This window comes from Ailuropoda melanoleuca, chromosome 15, assembly GCF_002007445.2.
Source record: "Ailuropoda melanoleuca isolate Jingjing chromosome 15, ASM200744v2, whole genome shotgun sequence".
In the NCBI taxonomy this organism is placed as follows: domain Eukaryota; kingdom Metazoa; phylum Chordata; class Mammalia; order Carnivora; family Ursidae; genus Ailuropoda; species Ailuropoda melanoleuca.
The window spans coordinates 41,704,450-41,724,842 of NC_048232.1; the positions used below are offsets into that span (position 1 = coordinate 41,704,450).

A 20,393-nucleotide genomic window follows, 5' to 3' on the forward strand; every position below is an offset into this window, starting at 1 on the left:
TGCTCTAATTTTGGTCAACTGCTTCCTCGTGCGTGGATTAGGCCTGTCCCTCTGTTGCTGTTCCAGCTTCTTGAGGTGAGAATATAAAAACTGCACTTTATATTTTTCTGTTCTTTTGAGTGAGGCTTGGATGGCTATGTATTTCCCCCTTAGGGCTGCCTTTGCAGTATCCCATAGGTTTTGGACCATTGTGTTTTCATTCTCGTTGGTCCCCATAAATTGTTTAACTTGATTTTTTATTTCCTGGTTTATCGAGTCATTCCTGAGCAGGATGGTTCTTAGTCTCCAAGTGTTTGAGTTTCTTCCAAGTTTTTCCTTGTGGTTGAGTTCCAATTTCAAAGCGTTGTGGTCTGAGAATATGCAGGGAATAATTTCATTCTTTTGGTATCAGTTGAGACCTGTTTTGTGTCCTGAAAAGTACGTTTTAACAGAATCACAGACAAAGGAAGCTGAGGGAATGATCCATTTTGAGGACTGTCAGGGCTGAATGCCATTACTCATTTTAAACATGTCATGCAGACTCCAACTCTTACTCTACAATTCCACGTTCCCCCAACAACCTTCTGATTATCCGCTGGTCCTGGCTTTACAGGGACAGCGTATGCTCGTCGGGCTGAGGCAGTGACTGGTAACTAGACACGCATCCATCTGTCTGTTCACAGATTCCAACTCTGGTTTACATCTCCATCTCGGGGGCTCTGAGGCTCAATCTGCTTTGCAGGCTGGGAGGCCGTGGAGACCTCATTTTCGGGGTTTCTGACACTGCACAGCTGAGGCGAGACTCTGAAGGGCGGCGACTTCCCCAGGGGAAATGCTATTTGTGAAGGCTCCGCTCCTAAGCAGGATCCTGCCCCCTCCTCTGCTAAAGGAGAAAACCACGGTTCCGAGAAGTGACACGGCTGATGCGTGTCAGACTGTGAGCAAACCCTCGGTCTGCCTGACGACGAAGTCTGTGTTCTTTCTAATTCACCCCTCCTTGCCTGGAGGAAGAGAAACTGGAGCTAGCGAAGAAGGGTAGGCAAAAGCAGAAGGTGCATATATTCAGTCTGTCATTTTTAGCTGCTCGTGACTTCCACAGTAAGACGATTCTACACCAGCTATTTGGAGAAGGTCGAGGCCTGCCATGTGCACTCGTTTGATCTTGAGAACCAACTCTAAATAGCTGGTGAAGGAAGAGGCATATGTCTGAATAAGATATGTTTTTCCATTGCATATTTCCTCCTAAGGCTGAGCCTCTCTTCCTGACGCGGAGAGAATATTGCAAAAGAAGTTGCCATTAGGCACTGAAAGTGACACTCCTTACAAGGACAAGAACAACTTTCTCATATCAAGAAGAAGAAAGCTTCCCCCTCAAAGCATTCAGATACATTAGAAAATGCAAAGTGAACTTGGGTGGGGAAAAAGTAGACAGCAGCCAAAGCAGCTATGAGAAATCAAAGGGGTCCTAGCAGATGACTTCAATGTCCCAGGGTCATGCCACCAGCAGCCATAAATAAACCATAAATAAAAGGAGATGCTGAAAAAGGACTGTTAAAACCTTTCTGTAAAATGAGAAATACAAATAGCTGCATACAGTAAAGGAATATAATTTTACATAAAAACATAAATGACAGGGCAAAAGGAAATGTCAATACGACAAAAAAAAAAGTCCCAATGTTCTGGATGCGGGGAAACTTTCTACTCTACAGAAAAAAACAATCTTTTTGCTTTAAAGTATGCAAAGAAGTGGGGCACCTGGGTGGCTCAGTCGTTAAGCGTCTGCCTTCGGTTCGGGGCGTGATCCCGGATCCCTGGGATTGAGCCCCACATCAGGCTCCTCCACTGGGAGCCTGCTTCTTCCTCTCCCACTCCCCCTGCTTATATTCCCTCTCTCACTGGCTGTCTTTCTCTCTGTCAAATAAATAAATAAAATCTTTTAAAAAAATAAAGTATGCAAAGAAGTGAAGCGAGACTTCATCTCAGAAATAGATTAAGTGGACATAAAGGACATTTAAGCATCAGAAGGGAAAGAAGGGTTATCAATGAACTACAGCTCAGATCACAGGCTCCTTATCTGTAAAGAGAAAGAATCTGTGATAAGCTATAGTACAAACCAGAATTCATTTTAAAGATAAAACCCAGAAGCTGCAGGGCTGAGGATGCAACCTCGTTTCCTTTTTCCCCTGCCACCCCACTGCTGCTAATGATTTCACTGAAACAGCATCATCACCTCCATTAGCAAAACCTAAAGCTGTGATCCTCAGTCTTCAGGGTGCAACAGAATCCACTGAAGAGGTTGGCCGGCACTCCCAGGAAGTGCTGACCAGGCAAGTCTGGGTGGGGTTTAGGAAACTGAATTTTAATAAGCATGGGGGAGATCATCAGAGGCAGTAGTCCGCAAACTTTTGGTTAAGACCCATTAATAAATTTTGAAATCAGCTTAATATGATAGTATTTGAAAAAAGAACAAAGGAAAAATAGAAAATGTTAGCATAAACCATGCAGTCAAGTTTTGGATGTGTTCAGATATGAGTGTGGATGTTCGCGTGTCCTGAGTTGTGAGGTAAGATGTGTTTCAGATCGTCTCAGCCAACAAATACTGAGGGAATGTGAGGATCACTTCCCTGTGAGCTCTTCTGCCACCGTCCCCCCCCAACATCAAATCATCTTGCCAGCTCTCACTTCCTCCCCCATCCACACAGCCAAAAAAGGAAATGGGGCTGTGTTTCTATGTTGGTTCCAAGCGTCATGAAGGACAACTAGCTTTTGGGGTCCAGGAGTGAATGCAGACAACTAGAAGGAAGACTTGCCCAGACCCAGAAGGGCCTCAGACACAGCAGATGGGGTGAAATGAAAGAAAACCGTATAGTCTCTGACCCGAGCTTGGGACTTTCTGAAGGTTTGAAGGAAGAGAAGGAATGGCAAGGAGGACTGGGTGGTAAGTCACGGGTAAACAACGGAAAGAAGCTGAAACCCAGGAAATTGGAAGATAAGCCCACACTGCATTCTTCACGTTTGAAGATAATGTTAGTAACCCGTCACCCAGAGATGGAGCTGTTTTTGCTTTTTGTTTTTTTCTCCCCAGGAATGAGGATGGATCCTTGCCCAGTCATTCACAACCTCTTGATCAGCTTCTCGTGAACACGGTATGAGTTTGTAGTCACTGGCTCGGACATGAACAGATCTGCTCCCTGCCCTCAAGGAGACAGATTTCCCCAAGTAGCCAACAGCCACGAGAAAGATGGCAGCCAGAAAATGACACCAAGCCTGTGTGCTATTTCTCTCATCCGGCCTCTCCGCCCCAGTCTTTGCAGCCCCTTGGGAATTCCTCCCCCAGATCCATTTGGAAATGTTTACCAAGGGGGCTCAGGGAACTGAAAACCAGCCCTCGTTCCACTCGTCAAGCTGTGCATCTGGTCTGGGATTATCTTCAACTTGAAGAAGGAATGTTTTTCTAATTCCCTGACCCCTGTCCACACCACCACCTGCCAGAGTGCCTTTTCCCCACTTTTACAAAGGAAAGTAAGCTAAAAAAAAAACCCAACAGCAACAAAAAACCCTATAGGCTAGTAGCACCCCACTGGGAAGATAACTCAATTTCATCGACAAGTCACTGCGCTTTTTCATGGCGTCAGGCAATCCGGCAGTGTTCAGTCACCCACGGGCAGGACACGAGCACAGCCACCAGGCCAAGTGGACTCTTCCTCTCACACACTTCAACACTGGAGAATGTATTTAACAGCCAGCACGTGGATGCCCGACAGAATCACTGAACTCACTTACAAAAGGAAACGATACCCAGGATGTGAGCAGACACACTCCCAGAATTCCCTGTTGCCAGGCTGCGCACTCCTGGCTGCCCTTTCACTTCACTAGATCTTGTTTTGTGCCTTAGGATGCCCGGGACACCATCTGCTTTCGAGAGTCCTCTATTTTGTTTGGGACTAATTCAGAAGAAAAGTGAAGCTACATGGGAGACGTACTTATTGCCACCACTGAGGGGAGACGTCTGAAACAAAGGCAAAAAGAAGAATCCCGCGGATTAGGTCTTGGCCCATCCATGTGCGTGATCCTGTGGTCTCCCAGGTCACACTCTGCCACACACATGTTCCAACCAGGCCACACGCTGCCCCCCAATGTGGTGGCCTGTGGAGGGGGCCTTTTTAAAAAATAAGATCGATTTTCAGCACAGGCACTTTTTTTAAACCTCAGCTCTAATGACTTGCACAACCAATTTCTCATCATTATCTTTGCTAAATGCTTTCAGTGCAGGAGGGATGGGCCGACGGGTCTTTGTACCGGTGGGCTATCAATAATCTCCCTTTGAGGCAAGTGCCTCACTCCAGAAGGAAAAATGACTCTATTTTATCCCTTCTATTTCCCTGTCCTGTAGATGGCGATAATACATATCTGCTAAGAAGGGCTATTGTAAGGGCTAAAATATAAAGAGTATAGCATATAATAGAACCCCAATACATGCTGGTATCCTTTCCCTTTGGGGATGAAGGTGGGGGGGTTATCAAGCATGCTCTGCTCTGCCTGGGCAGGAGAATTTTTGAGAAGAGGGGCGGGCAGTATTCTTAGACACCCGCGGGAATCGGGTGAGGCTCACTTCTTCCTGGTGCGGCTGAATTAGCACAGACTGGATAGCTTCTGCCCTGTAACCACCAGAGGGGACCTTACAGCCTCCTCGTGGGGTTTGTCAGTTAGCATCTTAGGACATCTGACAGGCAGCGACGGCTGATGTGTTCCAAACAGATGCCTCAATTCAGGGAAATCGGATAAACAAGTGAACTTGTGACATGGGTCTAAGCCTGCATCCCCACCCTAAAATATCAGATACTTCTTTGCTTTTTTGTAAGTCTGTAATGCCTCTGAAGGCACAAGGCTCTAATTCCAGGCTTTGGTCACTTCGGGATGTTTGCACTCCCTCAACATGTCACCATCCTTGACATCCCTTGGCACAAGCTTCCTTCTTGGCCTGGAATGCCCTCCCATCCTCCACCTTTCTGCAGAGTTCACACCTACTTCCAAGAAGCCTTTCCTGTCTCTTCCGTAGTGGGTGAGGGTCCACCCTCTGTCCCCCAAGGCAGCCTAGTCTTGCCTCTCTCATTGTATCTACCTCACCATCTTCCTACTGTTTCCCAGACGGTCTCCCCATTAGACTCTGCGCCCCATGGGGATGCACAATGTACGGGGTCAGTGAATGAACGTGCAGGATATGTAATAAATGAGCGAATGAGTGGTAAAAGACAACCCAGGATTGGAACACAAGGTTCAGAACTCAACTTCCCATTCTAGTCTCTCTTTCACCACATCCTTTGGCAGCTGCAAAATAAATAGCTGCAAAAAGATATAAAATATCTTTTATAGGGTGCTTAGGGAAATTGAAGACTTCAGAGGAAAAAGGGAGTGGCTGGCGTATTACCTCCTCTCAACCCAACATTTGCTTGCTTTTCTGGGAAAGACAAATTACTAATTTCTCATTAACAGAGTATTAACTACAGAGAGGGTCTTGGTTCTCAAGAAAAGTGGGGTGAGATTATGGCCGTCTATACATCTTTACGTATTAATTAAAAATAAAGCATTAGTTCTACAGAAGAAAATCAGAGACACCCCCTGACCACTGCTCCCCTCACCCCGGGATTCTGTAAACACTGTCATTTGCACCTGCCTTGTTCAAACTCTGCCAACATATGAGACGCTGCTCTGTGTGGCACAGTGGACTCTCTTCCCCGAAGTCGAGAGGCATCACAGGCTGAGATGGAACATTCCAGGACTTGCCCTGTCCTGACCCACGACATCTAAACTATGTCTCGAAGAGAACTTCATGTCTTCCACATCATACAATCATCTGCTAAGTCGGTCATTAAAGATGAAACATTCCTACATTCAACCTGAAACTCATCTTCAAGGAAGCGACGAGTGTATGACCCTTAGAAGGTCCTTCTCCCACTTTGAAAGACTAACCAACTTATCTAAACTCCTTGGGATACTGAATTCTCCAACTTTATAAGAAGATATTGGCTACACACATTTTTAGTCAGTTCATTGCTCCGAAGAGAATTGTCCCTGATCTGCAGGATAACCTCCCAAACATGCCATTTTGAGAACAGAGTCTCTTGCTGGTCTGCCTTTGGGCTCTGGCCCCTGTCCCTGGCTGAGCTCGCACCCGGGCGCTGACGCTGGGCCGAATGGCGGCTAACGGGACGCGGGGAAGGGAAGAGAGCATGCTGACCTTGTGCAGCTCCACAGGGGTTGGAGACATGATCTCCTTGATTTCCTGTTTCATCTTCCTCAGGGTGACGGACTTTCTGCCCACATCCGAGGGCAGGGTGTTGCTCCGAGTTGTCTGGCTGTAATGCGGCCGCGAGCTGCTCCGTTCCTGGAAGCTGGCCTGTCGCCCCAGCTGACTGCGAGGTGTGGGGGCCTCATGATTCAAACTCATCGTGCTCCCCGACATGATTGTCGCCTGTGGCATTGACAATTTTCAGAAACAATTAAGCTGGGGACTAAGAAAAGGGTTTGGTCGCTCAACACTAAGCACATTTCTCCTTCTGCCCAGTCAAAATACACTGTCTTCGGGGCACAACCAAAGGCCAGAGAATGGACGTACTAAGTGAACCATGAAAGTCTGGGAAAGTGCTTTCCAAATGACATTTATAATGCACGTCTCAAATCCAATTTAAGTACTTAAGCCATTGGGTTTATTTAATCAAATACCACCCCTGGCAGTTTTGAGGCAAATTGAAAAGCTATAACATTTGCTTACTGCAAACTACATTTTAAGCATTAATTTTCCACTGAGTGGGCTCTAAAGATGGGATTCAGGAGGCAAAGCCAGTGGCCAATGCTGCCCGCCTACGACCGGTACACTGTCTTTCCTTTGGCCATGTGGCCTGTCCCAGAAGCTTGTAGACCAGCTAGGTCTCCGTACCCGTTGGCGTGGGTCCACATTTCTTAGAAGTGGTCTTTGTGGGAGGTCCTCAGAGAGGTCAAAGAGTAATCATTTATTGTGCTCCTGGATTCAACCCTTTGCTCAAAAGCTGGGAAACTTGGATTGGGTTTTACCAGTGAACTGGGAAGTTTGTTCAGTTTCAAATATGTTCATATGTGGGACACCTGGGTGGCTCAGCCAGTTAAGTGTCAGGTCATGATCACAGGACCCTGGATCAAGTACCACATTGGGCTCCCTGCTCAGCAGGGAGGCTGCTTCTCCCTCTGCCTGCCGCTCCCCCTGCTTGTGCTCTCTCTCTCTTTTCCCAACAAATAAATAAAATCTTTCTAAAAATATGTTCATATGCAAGGAAAGGCAAAATTAGACCCCAAATATGACTGAATCTTGGAAGTGAAACTAAAAAAGCATCTGAAACCAATGTCACGCTGAGGGTGTCCATTTCTCGTGGTTCTCTAACCGAAAACATGCCTGTAGGCAGCTCCATCCTCCTCGGTAGGCTGGTTGAAAACCAGCACTGGTGCGTCTGTCTGAGGTCACGGGACCAGAAAACAAACTCCACGTGCTATGTTGTTGGCTACACTGTGATCTAGTGGTTTGCACACCTACTGATGCTAAAAGGAGCAGAGTGCCATTTGTGTTTGCCTCCTTAAGCCTCACAGCAACTTCAGGAGATGGACGCTGTTCTGACTCCCAATTTGTAGGTGCAGAAACTGAGACACACAGAGGCTGACCTATCCAAGGTCACCCAGGTAGTAACTGAGCCAAGGGCACCATCTAAAATTATTGATTAGGAGGAAACCCTGCAGAGTGATAGAGTTTTCATTTGTTATCTCTCTAAGATTTTGTCATTCCAAGAGTCACCTGATGTTCGGCTGCACACACACCAGTAATGAGATCTTTGAATTGCAGCCAAATATTGGAGCACATGTAAATATATCTATGACTCTGTTGAAAAAGGAACAAAACCAGTTATCTTATCAATATCCTAACTAGATCAGTTATCATATTGATAATTTTGAAAAAGAAAATTTTAATCGTAAGAAAAACCTTACTGGTCATTGACCATTAACACGTGCTCAGTACCATACATACGTGTGTGTAGAATGTCAATAAGACTTGTGATAAGTCTCTATGATACGTATTAGAGTTATCATATCTCCCCACTTCGGTCAAGGGAAGGGATGCTGGGATGAGGTGAGCAAATTGCCCAAGAGTCTGGGACTGCAGCCCTCACACTCTGACTCCAGAACCCTTATTCTTGATTGACTACCAGGCTGGCTTGCTTCCCAGTCAAGTATTCGGTTGAATTATAGAAAATTGACTTTTTAGGAGATTAAAAAAAAAACCCTAATATTTAAACCAATGTGGATTATTCATATTATGGTTTATTTCAGCTAAATCCCTTTTTAAAATGGAAAGCTTTTGACTACTAGCTTTTTTGGTGTCATGGGACATCCTTTATTTTACGGCACTTAACTCGCCGATAGCATTTCTCTGTCCACTGTAAGTGACAGCACCCAGTGATTATTTTCTTGCAGTGGTGACCATCCATCTATTGTTTTTACCTACTTAGACAAGTTATTGGCTTTGTTAACAACTATATTTTATATTCATTTTTCATGGGTCCAGTGGGGAGTATTTTGGAGGTAAAATACTTAATCACTACACCAGGGAGATAATGGTTTGAGCCTTGGTCACTATGGAAGTTCCAAACTGATCTAGAAAGAATTCTGATGGAAGCAAGGTTTCAAAGCACGGTTTGATTGCTTTGTTTAAAGTGAACTTCAGGGGCACCTGGGTGGCTGGGTCTGTAAGTGTCTGCCTTTGGCCCAGGGCCTGATCGCAGGGTCCTGGGTTCGAGCCCCGTGTCAGGCTCCCTGCTCCGCTGGGAGCCTGCTTCTTCCTCTCCCACTCCCCCTGCTTGTGTTCCCTCTCTTGCTGGCTGTGTCTCTCTCTGTCAAATAAATAAATAAAATCTTTAAAAAAAATGAACTTCAATTGAATTACTATGAAGGAATATAAAAATGAAAACATAAATATAAAAACTAAAATAAAGTTTAAAATAACTATTTTCAATTATCTAAGATTTGTTTTCACATCTGGATTATCTATTGCCTGTTCCCATTTTGCACAATTCATAATTTATAGTTATAATGCCCTCCCCCAAATTATCAATGAGACAACTGATACACATAAAACTTAGAAGGATATGTTCAAGGGCTTTCTTTTTTCTTTTAATTTTTTTTTTTAAAGATTTTACTTATTTGTTTGACAGAGAGAGAGACAGCCAGTGAGAGAGGGAACACAAGCAGGGGGAGTGGGAGAGGAAGAAGCAGGCTCCCAAGCGGAGGAGCCTGATGTGGGGCTTGATTGCAGGACTCTGGGATCACGCCCTGAGCCTAAGGCAGACGCTTAACGACTGAGCCACCCAGGCGCCCCTCAAGGGCTTTCTACCTGATATTTAATCAAGCCTTCTTCCTATATTAAAAACCAGTTAAGGCAGTGTTTATTAATAAAAATGGCAAAATAATAATTTCTATTGAACAATTATTAAGTGTTATGTTCTGTGTTAAGTGCCATATAAGCGTTAATCATTATAATCCCCTTATTTTGCAGAAGAATAAATATCTGATAAGACAGATTAAGTAACTTGTCCAAAGTCTTAGTTTGAATTTTTCTCTTTTGTTAAAACTCTATATTTTTCAGTGCTAAAGTTGAACCTAAATAATTACTAGCTAATGGGGAGAATGCCTAATATAGCCTTCATTTCCATTTCAATTGTAATCATTTTTCATCTTAGCTAATCTCCTACATTTATTATGGTTATAGTATGCTGTAACTTTTAATACTGGACATAAATTTCATATGCAGGAAACTAGCTCCAATAATATTTTTTGCATAGTAACATTTACAATCAAGCGATCAGAGTTCATTTAAACCAGTAAATGAATCCTCTTGGTGATACAAGTGTAAGTAAGACTCTACTTTCTAGATTTGCCAATCATTCTTCCTTGTTGAGGGCTTTAATGTCCTTTTGGCTTATAAATTCAACCCACTGCCTTTCTGGAGTTACAATTTCAAGGGCCACACCTGCCTGAAGCTACGTTAGAAAAAGATTCTAGGCTATTGCAACATAACTTCTATGTTCATAGATGTTGTTTTCATTAAACTCAACTTCTGGGTGAAAACCCAACCTCACTGTGTTACTTTTTACATCACCCTTGTCTTACCTGCTGTAAAAGAAGCTATTAGAAGATTAGCTGCTTCTTCAAAAGAGAAATATCAAAATGCAAAGCGAAGAAGGCCGATGAGCCAAACATGCTTTCAAAAGCAGGGGTATGTTCAAGAATTGTGAATTGAGCTCATTATCCAGTCTGGGTCCTTTCTGCTAATCATTCTACATACAGGAAGTGGTAAAAGTTTAAATAAGCCAGCTGATACTTAAGCATGTGACTCTTTTTGAAAGTTGCCTAAAAAGGAATCAATTGCTTCTGTCTTAATTTATTTAAGTTTTATAGCATTATCCATCTCCAGGCCCTTCAACTGTGCTCTGAAGTTTCAATTCATGCCAGGTAATACTATGATATTTATAAATTCAAACTAATATTTTCCTTCATAATTCTCTTTGCAGATTCACAAACATTAGAATCACATCAAATATCCACACATGCAGTTGAGAAGCAAAATAATACAAAGATGAGTACTCGTTTTAGAATTGCCATTTCACCCACTTATGCCATTCACATTCCTTATGGTGACTTGGGGACCTCATATGACATCAAAATAAAAATGAGACTTTTGCCACTCTAGTTTTTTACAGCTCCGAAAATTTAAAAGAACATAAAAGGAAACAGTCCAGGACCACCTAGACCAAAGTGTGAATATCGTCAGCAAATTCATGGCTTTGATTAAAGAACTCACCGGGAGTCCAGCTATTATGTTCCATCTCGCCACAACTCCTAGAAGTCACACTAAGTTAATATGGAATCAGGATTTGCAATTAACAGCAAAGTACTGTGTAATATTTTGGCCGCTTTTCACACAGACTGGCCTTTTTCACCAGCTGCACTGTCATCTACTTTAAGGGCAAAACAAAACAAAACAAAATAAAATTTCCTCTTATGTTCCGCTTCACGATCAAATTAATTGCTATACCAGGTACAAATGAAAACATGCCAAAGAAACCTTTCTAAAGCAGCTAAGAGAATGAGATGCGCCACTGCTGGGGGCTTAGCTCCCTCCCCAACGACTCGGTGGCAAACAGGTTCAGTCAGGGTTAGCAGGGAGCAATGGCAGAAGCCACAAGTCAGTAAGCTCGGGGTGGGGGTGGAAATGGGGAAATAAATACTTTCAACTGCACTGAACCAAATCAAATTGCTGTCCGGAAGGCAAGGGAGCAGGGAAGGCAGCTTCACAAGCAAAAATATAACATAAAGGGTAGCTACCAAGAGAGTCATGTTTCTCAAAGACACACGCCTGTCAGCTTTCTCCTGTGGAAAGGGGTTAAAGCTTTTAAATGAACTGATGTGATAAATGCAAACTCAAAAGGACCAAAAAAAAAAAAATGAATGTAGAAACAATAAAAGTCAGTAGCAGGACCGAGGCTACCTCAAGTTCTCTCAGAATTCCCGACTGTCCACAGGTTTCCAAATCCTCCAGCGCCTGGGACCAGAAGTTCTCCTCTTGTTCAGCCTCCGAACTGTCGGGTGCCCCTGTAAAACTGTCATCAAAAAGCACAGTCCAGGTCAAGAACTTGCCAGACATAATCCAGAATCTCTCTCTTTCCTCTCTCACACACATACAAAAATGGGAGATTCCTTTTAGATCTGGCTTTCTTCCAACTGGAAGCTCCAAGTGAGGCTGCTTTCAGAAACGCCAAGTATCTCCAAGAACCAGCAAACAGAGGAAGGACCGTGGTCTTACTAACTGAATCTGAATGTTCATGGCTATGGTGGAATGAACCGCATCAGCAGGGCATCGTGTGGGAATATCCTTCGGCTGCTCTGCCTGGTGAACGAGAAGTCAAACTTCCAAGAGAAAAATCTTTTCTCACTTAGAAATATCGGTATAGACCATTTAAGGGCTATGCGTTTTTATGAATTCCCTTAAAATATTTTGGGAGAGAACAAAATGCTAAAATAGATCTCAATTCAAAGTTTGGGATCCTTGATGTATCTTTTTTTTAACGTAATTTAACGTGAAGCAACCTTTTAAAGGAAAGGAGAGGAGACTAGTCAGAGGGTGAGGACAGGGTTTACAGATAAAGATCTTCCCATGCGCTATTCCTGTTTTCATCAGGGGAAACTGAGCTCTTGCCACGCTGTGAGGTGATGCCCAGGCTCCCGCCGGGCAGGCACAGGTCCCTGAACCTTGCCCTGGGGCCGACGGTGTGATGACAGCGGTTCCTGTCGTGCTCCGGATGCTGGCAACAGGTGCCACCGGAAGTAGAGAAAGTCACATCGGGGTTAATGGCCACAAAGTAGTGTGGACAGGCAGCAGTTGATGAAAACCTTACCCACTGACTGTGGACCGGTCCCAGTCTTCATTACTCAGCCCCACGTCTGGGTAAGTCTGGCTTCGCGGCTTAGTGACTGGGGACAGGCTGCCTCTCTGTTTTGGACCCCTCCACTCGTAAGTGTTGAAGTTGTAACCCGAAGCCTGAAAGCCAGAACCTGAAACAAAAAATCAGGTGTCACCTTCTGTTTCTGAGAAGGACTCCAGAGGGTCTGTTTGGTAATTTGTCTTTTCCTGTGGTTTCGATTAGTTCGTTCAAGGCAGCTGACCGTTAACTAAATTTGGGATCAGAAAGGCCATCAAGATAATACTCAGGTCTTACATGCAAAACACATTCACACATATTCTGTCAACTGATTCCAACAACAACCCTGACGTACGATCTTTAGACCCAAACAGCAGAGCCCACCGTGTTGGATCTGTTTTTATTAGGGCTCCTGCCCTCCTCTCTCTGGGCAAGAAATCTCCTGGGCCAGGGGGAAGTGCCCACGAAGACCTGTTTCCAACTCTTTCTATAGCAAGTTCTAGAAAGTCAGAACCCTGAACTTCCTGCCCAGATACCCTGTGTCCACCTACAGGACGCGTGAGGGCTTCCCACCCAAGTCTGTCCTTTTGAGAGTGGAATTTGTCACCAGATGTGGGTTCCAAGCCCAAGGAGTGGCTAAGCAGCTGCTGGTTGCAGGAGTGTGGACAGAGTGGGGCTCTGCGGGGCTGGGGCCCATGAATGTTAGGGATGGGCCCAAGGATGACTTAATCCAATGAGAAATGACATTGTTAGCAAGAAGAGGGGTGGAGTAAGAACGAACGGTGACAGCAATAACAATAGGGATCATAGAGTGGGTACTTAGGCACCTGAAACNGGATGGGCCCAAGGATGACTTAATCCAATGAGAAATGACATTGTTAGCAAGAAGAGGGGTGGAGTAAGAACGAACGGTGACAGCAATAACAATAGGGATCATAGAGTGGGTACTTAGGCACCTGAAACTTCATTAAGCGCTTGATTCGCATGGCCTTATTTATTCGTCATAACTGTCTTTGAAGGTAGTACTATTATTATTTGCATTTTACGTATGAGCATACGAAAGGCTTACAACAGTGGTTCAAGTGTGTAGGGCTATCGGCAAACTCTCCCCTGGGGGTTCCAGTCATAACTTTAGGAGAATCAGTTCTTAGACCCTCCAGTTCCTTAAGCACCTCCTCCCAAAGTCAACCCCACCAAAAAGGACCAGGGGTCTGAGATCTGTTGGCTCTCCCTTCTCACTTCCCTCTTCATAGTTGTTTTTCTGTCACTTTACAAATGAAAGACACATTTCTTATGCATCTCAAACCTTTGGAAGGAGCTGGCCTTAGGATGCAAAACCCCCAGGCGTCAAGTCAAGGGATAATTTGGGAAAGCCTTGCTCCTGAGTGAAGGTCTCCCGGAAGCAGCACCTTAATTCAACCAGGCACAAACTCCTGGCAAGCCTTTCCCCCTCCTTCATCCACCTGTCTCTTGGCATCTCTGAGTTAGAATTCAAAACAGTTGTCAGTTAGGAGGCGGGCACATTATTGTATTTATCTGAATTGCAAAATGAGGACTGACTTCCTCTCTGACAGGGAGTTAAGTCATATTAGCTTGATAGGTGAGGCAGTGAGGAATGGCTTTGGCAATGGGGTTATATAATGGACATTTTCCACAAAATTTGATCTAAATCCGTGGTTTCAGATTTTGACAAAAATATAGTTAAGGCATATTAACGACCAACTGGAAATTATAGTCTTTGGAAGTATTTAAATTTGGGGAGAAAAAAATTAGAAGACAATTTTAAATGTGTGATGCGGTATGCGGTTTTTCAAAATTCTTTTGGGAGGTTTAGATAGGAAAGCAGGGGCTTGCGAGCAGGTCTGACTCTACAGCGTGCGCTGTAACCATGACACACAGCTCCATCCTCCATTTCAGGTTGTGACCCACTGTGTGTGTGTGTGTGTGTGTGTGTGTTTACATGTGTATACCGGGTTGCAATATAATATGTATTTCTTACTGTGTTTAAAAACCATTAAGATGAAAGACAAAAACCCACGAACAGCTAATGCAGCAAAGAGGCCTTGGCCACCATTTTCCCATACAATGAAATGAGCGGATCATGTAAGACGATTGTCCCCACGCATCCCTGTTTTCGTCTTACTCACTTTCCATCCACTTGTTAGAACCCACAGTGCCATCCTTACTAATAGAGCGCAGAGAAGCAGGAGGCCCAAGGGATAATGCTCTGGTCAAAAGGACTTGATCTCACGAATGCAGGGGAAGGCCCATGCCTGCAAGAACCTTCTATGAATCTTCCGTTTTAGGATACCAAGCATTAGGAGTCCTTGGTGCAGAGAAAATATTTACAGTTTGTTCTCTCATCTTCTTCCTGGGTAACTACAGAAGTATGGCTAGCCATTTGGTTAGAAATTTTGTGTGATCTGTGTGCTGTTTTCTGTTGAAAGTGCTGAATTAAGGAAATGCGCGGGTCTCTTCTTGAAGGGGAGCGACTGCGCGTGACTGCATTTCTCCTGACTTCCTCTCACCGGCTATCCACTTTCTCCTTCCCAACCAGATAAACCAACCGCCCAAGTAAGTGAAATCTCCCTTTTTGTGATACAAAAAGAGTTAGAGGAAGACCGAGCCTCACTTGCCTTAACTAGCTTTCAATTTGCAAAGAGCCAAATGCTAAATGCTGGAGTCCTCTGGACCGAATCCTTTCCTGATAAGCATTAACCCGTGTGATCAATCAGTTCCCTGGGGAAATTCCAACAGGCTTTAAACTGGACAGATTAACTTCCTGATTTTCCTTCCAGCTGTTGTTTGTAAGTAGTTCTGGGTGATTGGGCGAGAGCGTAAGGATGGCCCTGAGCAGGTGTGCAGCATTGTTCCTTACTCAGGAAACGCCTCTCTCGAAAAGCATGTCTGTCTACACCAAGGGTGCCTTGTGTTCATAAGCAGTATTAAATGATTATTGCATTACAACAAAGCGGGGCATGGGGATAAAATTCAAATATCCTTGGGTTAGGTGTGGACTCCAAAAACCTGGGTCTGGACCGTGCTGTGCTGGCACGGGGACAGAGATGTGGGTCCACATCCCAGCTTTGCCACTTCCTTGCTCTGTAGCCTCTGACCAACTCACCTCAGGGTAAGATGGGATAACCATACGTAAGTGCCTCAGCAGGTCGATATGAGGCCTGAGAATAACACACACAAACTCTCACACATAATGAGGTTTTAACAAATGCAGATGCCGGGGCACCTGGGTGGCTCAGTCAGTTAAGCGCCTGCCTTCAGCTCAGGTCATGATCTCTGGGTCCAGGGATCGAGCCCCACATGGGGCTCCCTGTTCAGTGGGGAGTCTGCTTCTCCCTCTCTCTCCCTCTGGCCCTCCCCACTGCTGCTTCTCTCTCTCACTCTAATAAATAAAAATCTTAAATAAATAAATACAGATGCCCATTACTTTTCTTTCTTTTCTTGGGGAGTCTGCTTCTCCCTCTCTCTCCCTCTGGCCCTCCCCACTGCTGCTTCTCTCTCTCACTCTAATAAATAAAAATCTTAAATAAATAAATACAGATGCCCATTACTTTTCTTTCTTTTCTTTTTTTTTTAAGATTTTATTTATTTATTTGACAGAGACAGCCAGCGAGAGAGGGAACACAGCAGGGGAGTGGGAGAGGAAGAAGCAGGCTCCCAGTGGAGGAGCCCTGATGTGGGGCTCGATCCCAGAATGCTGGGATCACGCCCTGAGCCGAAGGCAGACACTTAACGACTGCGCCACCCAGGCGCCCCTACTTTTCTTATGTGCTAAGCCATTTAACTTCTCAAGATCTCCGTTTCCTGATTATAAAGCAGGGAGAGCAGTAAAGGAGGAAAACCTCAGCACTGCTGATTCAGGGAACATTCTAGTACTTCTTAAGTGTCAGGTACCCTATGAGGAGCTGAAATGCAAAGACAACAGTACTAGCTTCCTATCTTCAAAAACTGCATAGTTTAGTATTGTCTGTGACAGTTTTTTTTTTTTTTAATTTTATTTATTTGAGGTAGAGAGAGCCAGAGAGAGAGTATGAGCAGAGGGCAGAGGCAGCAGCAGAAGCAGGTTCCCCACTAAGCAGGGAGCCTGATGCGGGGCTCAATCCCAGGACTCCAGGATTGTGACGTGAGCCCAATGCAGACACTTAATTGACTGAGCCACCCAGGAGCCCTCAAAGTGACAGTTCTAATTGCAGCTGAGAGCGTTGTCCCTCTCATGGAGGGACACGGATCTGGAAGAACCGAGACCTGCTGGAGGGTTGGAAAGCGGGTCATGAAAGATGGCAAAGGGAAGGTGTCCTCTAAGCTTAGAGTTAGAGGGTGGGTTGGCATTTCCTTGTAGAAGCGTTGGGTATGACAGTGTGCGCCTAGGAGGAGAGCCTGGTAAATGTGCAGTCACGGTGGGTCCTGTCCTCTGTGTTTCATCAACGGGTTTCTGAGTCACTCTCAAGGAGGGAGGATTCCAGAAATACTCTGGTCCCTCTTACCATTTGGGCTTCTGCCTCCCCATAGGAAGAGCAATGATTTACCTAACTGTGGAGTTCTGGAAGAGAGTAGGGGAGTGTCAAGACCCTCAGTCTCTTCTTGGCTCTCTCTGGACTCATTCTTTCCCACTGCTGCTGCGCTGTAAGGCAGGCACACCTGGGGCCCACTGTTGGCGCTCAATGAGCTCACGGCGGGGGTGGGGGGCAGCAACGCCTAGACAGTGCAGTTTCTATAGCTGCCTATTGCAACATCCATTCTTCTCTTTATCCTTTTACCAGAATACCAGTTTTGGGGGTGGGCCTATTAATACTTAGGATAAGACTGCACTGCCTCAGCCTCCCCTGAAGTTAAGTGTTAACTATGTAAAAAGCCAATGACATGTAAATGGAACTTCTGGAGAGGCTCTTTACAACAGTCTTTCCTGCAGCCTGGAATGTAGATGAAATAGCTGGTGCCCTGGTAACCCTCCTGGATCATGTGGCAAACCCGAAGATGGAAGCCAAGTGTAGGCATACTAAAGAAGAAATATTTAAGAGGTCTTTGACAACACTGTAGTTATACACCAGCTCTGAAATGCCTACTTTTTAAAATGATTTAAGTCACTGTAATATTAGGGTATTCAGTTCTATTCAGCTAAGTCAAATCCAGCTGATATGCTGGGTTACAGTTAGCTTTGTAGATCTGACTTCCCCCTCATTTAAATCCCAACATCTAGACTTGGGTTAGGAGTAGGGAAATAACTGATTCTGGCTACAAGTCCAACCCAGCTTTTCTAGCAAAACAAAACGAAAACTCTTCCTCTCCAGAAAACAAAAATAGTTGATAGTTTAATGCATAGCTGACTCCATTTCTACTTCTTCACTGATTTAGAATGGATCAAGGCAGGGACCAATGAACATATGAAAATACCTAGTGCTGTGCGGTACCAAAGAGCGAAGCTTGCTCGGCGAAGAGCGAGAAGTTCAGGATGTGCGGAGTAAAAGGTACCACAAGGAAATGTCTGGAGAGGAGACTGATAAAGCAGCGGGGAAACAGATTACAGAGAAATCTGCTTTAAACTAAGCACCTTTGACGTTATCCCAAACAACAGAGAACCATCAAGAGGGTTTTTTGTTTGTTTTTAAGGGAGTGGCAAGATTAGATTTAGTTGTTTTTTTTTTTTTCCAAAGATCATTGATGGTAATATACTCAAAGTAAGGAAGTAAATATTTCAGGCCTGATGAAGGTTTTATAACAAAGGTGTGGTGTCTAAATGTGGTGTCTCTCCCGATTGGATGGGGGGGGCCCAGATGTGGGGTGACAACTGGGTGGAGGCAGACAGTGTGGGCAGTGAGAGGATTCACCTGAGGCAGAACAAAGGAGATAGAGGTTTCCTGAATACACTGCAAGGGCTCAGAGGCTGTCTGCCCCGAGGCAGTGGGTGGGCGCTGCTTTTAAAGGGAGAAGGTGAAGAGGTCCGGCAGATGTATGAATTCTCCCTTTGTCGGTGACTGTGCCTGGTTGTCAGTAGCCCACTGGTCAGTGAGGGCCTATGGGTATCTTAAGGTGGGTCCCCTGACGGGCCTGTCTGTATCCAGTGGGGGAGGGGGGGAGATCGTGGTGGTGGTGTCACTGTGGGCCCTTTCTGCATTCCATGGCTCAAGCCCGTGTGCCTAAGGCAGACTCTACAACAGGCAGTGGCAGTGAATGGAGAGACAGGAGAGATGTGAAGCTGGAGGTCGGAGAGTCTGGGTTCTGATGGCACTGTGGGGCCACCTGCCTCATCCAGGCTCTTTACTACAGTGGGAGAAAAATAATTACCTTGTTTAAACCCCATCATTTGTATTTTCTTTCATATGTAGGTGTATTCAATCCCTCACTGATGCCGGTGGAGGATGATTGCATAATTTAATATAGGGAATGTTGGACGGAAATTAAGTAGATAAGCTGCTTGCCATAGTTGAGAAGTTAAAGGCCCTGAGGAATATTCCTTTACACGGGAAGTCAAACTTAAAAGCCATTGGAGGAATGGAATTAGTGAGGCAGCCCGTGTGTAAGAAAAATGAACTGCCAGAAATAGAATTTTTACTGAATGATGGTGCGAGCACATAATTAAAGTGCAGGGATGATACTGAAAGCTAGACTTTAAATTCAAAATTGATAAAAGAAACACAATAAGGGGCGCCTNGTGCAGGGATGATACTGGAAGCTAGACTTTAAATTCAAAATTGATAAAAGAAACACAATAAGGGGCGCCTGGGTGGCTCAGTCGTTAAGCGTCTGCCTTCGGCTCAGGGCGTGATCCCGGCGTTATGGGATNATGCAGGGATGATACTGAAAGCTAGACTTTAAATTCAAAATTGATAAAAGAAACACAATGAGGGGCGCCTGGGTGGCTCAGTGGTTAAGTGTCTGCCTTCGGCTCAGGGCGTGATCCCGGCGTTATGGGATCGAGCCCCACATCAGGCTCCTCTGCTGGGAGCCTGCTTCTTCCTCTCCCACTCCCCCTGCTTGTGTTCCCTCTCTCTCTGGCTGTCTCTCTCTGTCAAATACATAAATAGAATCTTAAAAAAAAAACACAATGAAAGACAGATGTAATTTAAAAAAATGTATTTCCTACGTAATTACTCCTTTTATTCAGAATTGGGAAACTTTCTTTTTTCCTCCTTCTTTCTTTCTTTCTTTCTTTCTTTCTTTCTTTCTTTCTTTCCTTCCTTCCTTCCTTCCTTCCTTCCACCTAGGCTTTAATATCTGGTTTTATCCTCTGTATCATTATGTGCGGTGTGTTATGGACTGAATTGTATATGCACCTACGTTCATACGTCGATGCCCTAGGCAACAATGTGACTGTATTTAAAGACAGAACCTTTAAAGAGGTAATTAAGGTTAAATGAAGTTATAAGGTGGGGCCAAAGTTTAATCTGATTGGTGTCCTTATAAGAAGAGAAAATTTGGACACACATGAGATATACCAAGGATGAGCACACAGGGAAGAAAGGCCATGTGAGGAAGGGAGAAGGCAACCATTTGCAAACCAAGGAAACAGACCTCAGGACAAACCACATCTGATACCTTGATCTTGGATTTCTAGCCTTCTGGATAGTGGAAAATGAATTTCTATTGTTTAGGCCACACAGTCTCTGGTATTTTGTTATAGCAGCCAAAGCAAACTGATACAAAGTATAAAAATCAGTCTAGATTCCTTTCACTGAGAGTAATGTTTAGTTTTGTTCATTAGTGTTATGGAAAGTGGGTCTTCAGAAATGTTGGCACTTCTAATAGCATATGGAATCTTGGTACAATGATTTTCATTTTGAGAGTAACCATACTTCAGATACTTGTAAAATTCTCATATTCCAACATTGTACTATTTGGTTTTCAGTACCACAAGGTTGTGCAGATTAATACCTTCCATTTGTAGCTCTTAATTCACACTCC

General features: G+C 44.6%; 1 protein-coding gene across 1 annotated transcript in view; it reads right to left on the reverse strand.

The window, feature by feature from the left end:
- The window catches only part of GRIP1 (glutamate receptor interacting protein 1), a 378,833-nt gene that overhangs the window by 14,215 nt on the left and 344,225 nt on the right, over nt 1-20,393 (reverse strand). Inside the window, 3 exon segments of the mRNA XM_034643413.1 lie at nt 6,218-6,451; nt 11,546-11,657; nt 12,453-12,609. Coding sequence (XP_034499304.1) covers nt 6,218-6,451; nt 11,546-11,657; nt 12,453-12,609 — 503 coding nt within the window.